This window comes from Pyxicephalus adspersus, chromosome 5 (genome assembly GCF_032062135.1).
Source record: "Pyxicephalus adspersus chromosome 5, UCB_Pads_2.0, whole genome shotgun sequence".
Taxonomy (NCBI): Eukaryota; Metazoa; Chordata; class Amphibia; order Anura; family Pyxicephalidae; genus Pyxicephalus; species Pyxicephalus adspersus.
In genome coordinates, this window is record NC_092862.1 from 143,975,947 (window position 1) to 143,984,892 (window position 8,946).

At 42.8% G+C, this 8,946-nt stretch overlaps 1 protein-coding gene across 1 annotated transcript in view; it reads right to left on the reverse strand.

The window, feature by feature from the left end:
* Nucleotides 1-7,834, reverse strand: part of KLHL40 (kelch like family member 40) — a 12,041-nt gene extending 4,207 nt beyond the window's left edge. The window contains exons 1-4 of the mRNA XM_072413000.1: nt 6,571-7,834; nt 2,246-2,406; nt 731-838; nt 271-456 (exon numbers count right to left, since the gene is read on the reverse strand). Of these exons, the coding sequence (XP_072269101.1) occupies nt 271-456; nt 731-838; nt 2,246-2,406; nt 6,571-7,692 (1,577 nt within the window). The 5' untranslated portion in view covers nt 7,693-7,834. The remainder of the gene's footprint in view (nt 1-270; nt 457-730; nt 839-2,245; nt 2,407-6,570) is intronic.
* Between the last annotated feature and the right edge of the window lie 1,112 nt (nt 7,835-8,946).

Here is an 8,946-nt window from a genome sequence, read left to right on the forward strand (position 1 = left end):
CAGTCTCTGACCGTCTCCTGTACAATGTCTGCAGTCTCTGACCGTCTCCTGTACTATGTCTGCAGTCTCTGCCCGTCTCCTGTACTATGTCTGCAGTCTCTGACCGTCTCCCGTACTATGTCTGCAGTCTCTGCCCGTCTCCTGTACTATGTCTGCAGTCTCTGACCGTCTCCTGTACTATGTCTGCAGTCTCTGACCAGACCCCCACTTCCCCAGTCTATAGCGCTGTCTATTATTCATATATTGGGCTGCCTGCGATGTGTCACTCACTTGTTGCTCTTGATATCGTAGGCCTCGATAGTATTGGTGAGCCCGGTGTCGGTGACTCCGGCAGCGATAAGGATTTTCCCGTTGTGAATTGTCGTACCAAACAAGGAGCGAGCCGTCTTCATGGGGGCCAAATCCTTCCACTCGAACTTCTTTGGGTTGTAGACACAGAGACGGTTCAGACATTTCCTGCAGAGAGTGAAAAGTGAGAATGAATAGTGAATAGAGTGAATAGTTAATGCAGCCATTTCTGCAGCTATTTTGTAATCTGAACTCTTCCTGCCTGCAATTTGTAAATCAAACACCAAGTGATCCAGCGATGCAAAATGTGCATTATGTTGCATGCGTTGCATTTGCATTGGCTGCCCCTCCCCCAAGGAACCTGCCAGGTTATTGGAGCTGCAGCTTAAAAGTCACAGAATTAAAATATGAGAAAGAAAGCAGAAATATTCGGGTTACTTACTTATCACTTCCTTTCCCTCCGATAACGTACACCAAGTTGTCATGGGAGACCACGGAGTGTCCGTACACCTGATAGGGCAGAGGGTCCGACTCCCCCCACTTAAAGGACCTGAAAATAACAAACATGGACGGTAATGAGACATCAGAAATACATTTATTTACCAAAGGAAACAATTATTGTGAAGAATAACTAAATCTAGTTCATAATATTCAGGAGACCAGTCGCCAGAGGAGCTGACACTCTAATGTCCCCCCTCCCACAGTCACACACTATTATTATACATTTTTATAGCTCTGACATATACCACAGTGCTGTACAGAGAACACTGAGCTAGTCCCATCAGTCTCTGTACAGAGGAGCTGACACTCTAATGTCCCTCATAGTCACACACTATTATTATACATTTATATAGCTCTGACATATACCAAAGTGCTGTACAGAGAACACTGAGCCAGTCCTATTATCCTCTGTACAGAGGAGCTGACACTCTAATGTCCCCCCACAGTCACATACTATTATTATACATTTATATAGCTCTGACATATACCGCAGTGCTGTACAGAGAACACTGAGCCAGTCCCATCAGTCTCTGTACAGAGGAGCTGACAATGTAATGTCCCCCCACAGTCACACACTATTATACATTTATATAGCTCTGACAGATACCATAGAGCTGTACAGAGAACACTGAGCCCCTCCCATCAGTCTCTGTACAGAGGAGCTGACATTCTAGCATTTTTAAGGATTTACAAGCATTTCAGATTACTATATGAACATTTTATACAATAAAAGTGATTTATCCTCCTGCAAGGGATAGTTCAATTAATTTAGTAAATATGATTTTAACCATCCAATTATATGTAAAGAAATCACTGTTTTTTCTTTGCATGTGATTGTGATTTCTTGCAAAGTGAACTATCACTACATTCACCAAGATACGTGAATTATCCTTTGCAAGGTTACAATTCACCTTGTTAATACACTATATTTATAATAGTTATAATAAATCACCCCAATGAATATCTAGCACTACATTGGACCTCTGTTCTGGATCCCTATATTAAGCTGTGCAGACAGCGCCACCTGCTGCCTGCAAGTCAATATGCATTTTGAAGGATAAGAATTAAGTTTGGGTAGCTTAGCTTGTGGTTAAGGTTTGGTACTGGGCAGGGAAGTTTAGGTTGTGTACCAGGCAGAAAGAGGCGAGGAGGTTAATGTTAGGCAGCTGAAAGGCTGATTTAGGGTTAGAAAGTCAGGGTGGGGGATTTAGGTTGGGGACAGATAAGGGTTGGTTAGGCACCAGGCAGGAGGGTTAGGGTGATATATATATATAAATATATGTAATAGTTGGGTGGTGGAGGTTAAAGTCAGGTGCCAGGTTCATGGGGTTAGGACAATCAGTTGGGGTTATGGTTAGGCACCAGGACGGGTGAGTTTGGCACCAGGCAGAGAAGGTGGGGGTTAGGCACTAGAAAGTTGGGGTTTGGGGTCCTAATAATGTTCAGGGTTACTCACGGGCGGTCATAGCACAGCACTGTGTCCAGGGTTTGTTCTCCTTCCTTTAGTTCTTTCCCACCAATCAGGTAGATGGAATTCTCTGACTCCCCGAGACCGAACAGGCAGCGAGCTGAGGGAACGGGCGGCATTCCTAGCCAATCAGAGTCCAGGTGATCAAACTTTAAGAGCAAAGATAGAAAGTTAGAAGCTGATCAGGTTTATCAATAAATCATCCATGCCATGATGACTATTTTGTAGTTTTACATTCTTGTTGTGCCATATTTGTATTCCTATATTTTATATACAGGTGTGAAAGAGCTCCCTCTGGAGGCAGTGTAGTAAACATCTTTGCTTTAAGGAACTGCAATCACAAGTCTACAATGACCCTAACGTTTTTACATTTTTAACACTCCTTACACAAAAAAAAATTGGCACGCCACCCACTGTAATTAAAAAAAAAATTGGATGCGGTCTCCTTTACATTCTACATTCTCCTGTAATGGTCTCTAACAGTCTCTTGTCATGGAAACAGTCTCTATCAGCCCCCTATAATTGGAAGGTACAGTATCTTTAGCAGTCCTTTGTAATGAAAGCAGTCTCTTGTAATGATAGATATCTCTAGCACTCTCCTGTAATGGAACCAGTTTCTAGCAGTTTTAATAAATTGAAGCAATCTCTAGCAGTCTCTTGTAATGGGAGCAGTCTCTAACAGTTTCCTGTAGTTGATTTAATCTCTATGAATCTCCTGCAATGGAACCAGTCCCCTGTCATGGAGGCAATCTCTAGCAGTCTCTTGTAATATAAGCAGTCTTTAACAGCCTCCAATAAAGGAAGCAATGTACAACAGTTTCCTGTAATGGACGATATCTCGAGCAGTCTCTTGTAAATTAAGCAGTCTCCAACAGTTTTCTGTAATGGAAGGAGTCTCTAGCAGTCTTGTGTAATAGAAGCAACCTCTAGCAGTCACCTGTAATAGAATTAGTCTCCAGCAGTCTCCTGTCATGGAAGCCGTCGCTTGTAATATAAGCAGTCTCTAACAGTTTCCTGTAATGGAAGCAACCTCTAGCATTCTCCTGTAATATATTTAGTCTGTAGGAATCTCCTGCAATGGAAGCAGTCTCTAGCAAATTTCCTCTAAAAGAATTAGTCTCCAGCAGTCTTCCGTCATGGAAGCAATCTCTAGCAGTCTCTTGTAATGGAAGCAGTCTCTACCAGTTTCCTGTAATGGGAGCAGTCTCTAGCAGTCTTGTGTAATGGAAGCAGTCTCTAGAAATCTCCAATAATGGATGTATTTATTCTCTTTTGGACATGGCCGCAGCTTGTGACAGTCTCTTTGCATCTCCCTGATTTTCCCATCTTCTTTCTCTCTCTTGTAAGTTGCTGGAGGGAAAATAAAATTTCCCACCATGCCAGCAGAATTTAATTGGTGATGATTGGTGAGGTTGCAGATTATTGATTATTTATTATTGATTATGGATCAGACTCAGGACCCAGCTGGGTGTCCACAAATACTGAACCGCACCGTTCTTTGTCCGACATCAGCCAATCAGATGAAGAAGAACGTCTTCATACCTCATTCTGATTGGTGCTGTCGATGATTTTGTTTAATTGCTGGGAAATAGGATTAACACTTTGGGTGCTGGGAGGGATTCCTCTTGTAATTATAGCAGCTGTCATGGCCGCTGTGACACCTCCCTTTCTATTTTTATTGTCACCAGGCCCCAGTCTCAGCTGTTGCAGGGGGTCACAGGGTGTCAAAAACCCCATCCCCCCCATCCTCCATTCCAAAGAATGTTAAATGTGCATCATGGCGTGCTGCCAGCATTTATGCTCTATGGGTCCTCTCCAGATCTGCACTCAGAACTGCTGAGTAAGCGCTTGCAGTGACCCCACCGATCCCATCGCAGGAAGGCTGCAGATTCTGCATACAAAGACCCCATAAAGGGAAGCTGCACTAGATATTAACGCCTGGCTGCCTGTAAGCTCAGAAAGCATGGAAGCCATTGGATCAGTATGACAGCTAGACATCTAATCAACAATCATGTGACAATGCCTAAATGTGTGATGGGGAGCGTTGTCACCCTATAACAGGAAGTTCCTGAACAAAGACCTTCATGACAGGACCCTCAGATATTTTAATGAAAGTTGCAAAGTATTGAAAATGACTTTTGAATGGCATTATCATAGTAGAATGTATATGGGATTCAGTGATTGGGGTCACTCACATTTTAAACCAATCTTTTCCAAAGGGCAACACTTTGCTGCATGCTGACATCGGACACGGCCTTCCATGTGACCCTAAAGTGTCCCTGGAATTTTAAGACTCTGCAAGCAATGTAAGTTTTATATGGAGCAATGCTTGGAGGTGGGAAATACGGATTCCCAGACTAGCCAATCAGAGTACAGCTAACTGTACTCTATCGTTCGAAAGGTGTATTTTGATTGGCTGGTTCAGGTTACTGGAAAGATCCATTGGCATTAATTACATTTTTATTGTACAGAGAAGGAAAAGTTCAAAGGCTGGTGGAGATGGTGGTGGTACGTGGGCGGATGAGCTGGGGGAGAAAGTTTAGGGGTCAAACCACCTTTTGGTTCTTTGGTATTCTGATGGTGAGATTTCCATCCTAGGTTTCTCCTCACCAAAAAGCTGCCTCTCAAACTAATGAGAATGGCCTGTGGGGCATGGGCATTTAAATTGGATGGGCACACAGCCGGCACTACATTGAAGAAGATTAAATCCAGGGCCCCACATCTTTGTGGTGCAACAACATGTGACCTATATGTACCGTGCCATGGTCTGCTGCTGTGCCATTGTGCTGAATGGCACCCCATTTCTTTGCCAATGGACATGAATTGCACACCTAATGCACTGCCATGTGTTGTGGTGCACGCTCATTCGCATAATGGCACGCATGTGCTAACATGGCCATACAAGTGTAAACCCTGACCAGGAAGCACCCATCAGACAACTGAACAGGTCCTGGACCAACTATGGAGTGATGTACACAATAGGCCTGATTTATTAAAGCTCTCCAAGAATGGAGTAGATAGACTATCATGGGAGAACCTGGGTGATCCAGCAAACCTGGAATGAATCTCGTCCAGGATTGGAAAAACTAAAGAAAAAAATCCATTCCAGGATTTCTGGATCACCCAGGTTCTCTCTTGATAGTCTATCTTCTTCAGTCCTGGAGAATTTTGATAAATCACCTCCAATATTTGTTCAATTACCAGACACAAAACACATTCACTGAACTGATTTGGTCATGACCACCAACAGCCCCTATCTATACAGTGAAACAAATTACACTATTGGCAGTAGGCGGCTTTGATTTGTTTGATTCATTTTGCATGGCGGACTGGATCTCAGAAAGTGTAGAATGAATCTGGCCAATGCCCATAGCATATTGATAAAGCAATGGAACCAATCAAATGGATCCAACCAAACAAAGGAATGAAATCAATCCAATCCCAATTCCTTCTCATGCCAACACATAAATCAATGGTTTCCATTACCAGCCAAGAAATGGGATCTAATATGGTGGACAAATGCAACCAATTTTACCAAAATTGCCATCGTTGTCAAATTTTCTACTCCCTGAAAACTATGCCGCTGTTGATAATTTCCCAGTTCCAATTTAGTAGACTAAGAAGAGCAAATTCTGGTGGTGATCAATCTCTTGGGTGGTGAATTGTTTAGCTTCTGGTCATTAATTATATTTTTATTGATCAAAGATCGGCTAAAGGCTAATGGGACATTAGGGAGATTTTAAATTTCCATTGTTTTCCACTACTAGCTAAAAAAAAATTAAAGCTGGCTGTACGCATCATAGTTTTTCCACCACTCCAACCCTTGGCAATTGCAAATACGATGACCAGTGATCACCACAGGCTATGAAATACTATCCATTACTTCGACCATCTATCAATATTTATTGCAAATAAATGAAACCATTGTTTGCCAAAACTGACCAGATGTGATCCCATCTCCATGTAGTTATTTAAAATAGCTTGCAATTAAAACAAAATGAATGAAAGGTTCAATTGGTCATGTGTGACCAGCTTTTGATTGGTCAGTAGGTTTTATTTTTCAGGGAAAAGCCTAGAAGGACAAATATGATTGGCTGCTTTGCTTCCAACCAAATCTGTCTCTGTTCCTCATTGACCCTAATTCCTGTATGCAGCACATGCCTGGACCCCAAAAAATAAATCTGGATACTATTAGGATGTGGTAGGTACCTACAAGCACAATATAGGTATCGATCAATAGGTATGTGTCCCCTGTTATCACAGGCTGTAGGTGAAGGCAGAAATGAAAGATAACACATCATTGTGCACCTTACCTGCAAGAAGTAGGAGCTCAGTGGGTCCTCCTTGTTCTCCTCGTTGTAATAAAGTCCTCCAGCCACGAATATCTGATTTTCTTTAGTGACCAAGCTGACATGATTCTTGGGAATCTGAGCGGACAATGATGCAAAAAAACATTCATTGGCCGTTGGGTCATAAGCCACGGCTCCGGTGTCACTGATCATGAAGATGAGTTCCTTGAGGAACATGCCAAATCTTAGTGTGTCATTGAGAATTCCTGGTAGGACTTCCTCCTCTTCTTCCATGTCCCCATTAACGACTTTCTCTCCATCTTTACTCTGCTGTGCCGCCTTCTTTTTCACCACCGGTAATTTGCCATCTTGAGCATCCTTCACCATCTGAAGCTTTTTCAAGAGTTCAGGGTTGGCTTTGACCAGTTCGTGTTTCTCTACCTTGTTCTTGATGTAATCTTGGGGTATCAGACGGAAGCGAATGCTTTCGAAGACGACGGGCAAAGCCTTTGCCCGATTCTCCTTATCTTTGGCTGCCCACTTCATGACCACTTGATATACGTCTTCTTCCTTCTCCACATTGAGGGAATCGCTGGAGATAACAGCAATGAGTTCATCGGGGGAGAGTTGGTTGAATTCTTCGTCTCTGGTGATCAGATTGAAACGATCACACAAGAAATCCCGAGCTGTGACTGCTAGACGAGGACAATCCAACATAAGGCCCAGTCGGAAAATAGCCAAGCAGTTACTAAGGCACAGTCTTTTTTGAAGGAATGATACACACACAGTGAATATGGAAGGAATCTGAAACATGTTGGCCACTGAGAAGATATCCTGAACATTTTTCTCAGTGATCTCGATCTCCGATGTGTAGATATAATGAAGGATCTTCTCCAGCACATCAGGATCCACATCTTCAAGGTCGATTTCCTTCTTCTTGCTTTCTTCTAAATCTGAGAGGAACATGGCCCGAAAATAGGGGCTACAGGCGGCCAGGACCAGACGATGACATGGAAACTCTTTTCCCTTGACCCGTAAAACGCAATCTATGAATTTGTTGTGGTCCAGCATATCCTTGAGGCCATCTTGAAGAAGAGTTTGCTGGTAGAGCCTCAGCTCTTCGGCTTGTTGAACTGGAAGTGCCATTTTCCAAGTTGGTTTATTCTCTATGCCCACAGAGCCTGGGCACGCCGGTCTTTCCTCTAATGTGAATGATTCTCCAAAGGCAATTTCTTCCCTCTAACCCAACACTCTAACCAGCTTTTGCAAGGTCTTGCTATTCCAGCTGACTATGCTCATCAGCTGCCTGTCTATATATATAGCAACAACATTACAAAGCGGTGGGATTGTGACGGTAATGTGATCACTACTTGACGTGACACATTGGACAACTCGAGGGGACAGCTGCCTTCATGAGCAGGGAACACCAGACAAACTCCATCCAAGCGTGACTCATCACTGTGCACCCTCACCCGGCTCCCTGATACCAAGAAGGGCTCTGACACATTTTCGCATTGAAATTATTCAAGGGATCTGATCCTTATTCATGACTCAAAGGCTGAAACGTTTTGCTATTCTCACCTTCCTATGGAATGATCCATCAGGATCCTGAATGTTCCATGTGCCTGGAAAGTGGAGCAAAGTGATTCACCACAATGTCCTCCTTAATTATATTAAAATAGAAATATTAGGAATATCATTGGCCTTGCTGGCTGATGATTCCAAGTTATTTCTCCCTTTAATTTTCCCTATAGTCTGGAGCTTTGGGTGCCAGACAAACTACTTCAGTGTTTCTCGACCCTTTAACATGGGGGAAACCCTTGAAATAACTTTCAGGTCTTTAGGGAACTCTTCTATACACAGCTCACAGTATATTAGTGTGGTGGTCAGTGGGAAGAATGCCTCTTACATTGCATGCCATTGGGAAGAATGTCAGCCTTACAGATAGCCAAAAAGATCATTGGTGTCACTTATACTGACCTGAGAGGTGCAAACTGCTCATTGCTCAAGGAACCCCCAGCAACCTCTGGAGGAACCCTGGTTGATAAAACTCTGTGCTACTTCCAATTTGCAAAGAATAATTATGTCTACATTGAGTTGTATTTGAGTTCAGACTTGATTTGAAGAGAGGATGCATTTATTATAGGACTGACCCACATTTGATAACATGGAGACTTCTGAACCCATTACCAGTTCACTTGCATTATGGATGAATTCTTAATTGGAAGTTCCCTTAATAAGGAAACAATCTTGGAATGAGTCACATGACATTACGGGTGAATCCTGCAGTTGTGACATCATTGCCCTTATTTGTACTTATACTATTTCCTTATAAGGGCAATGATAACCAATAAACGCTAAAACTATATATTATAAAACAATATTTGGATTTGGACCCCC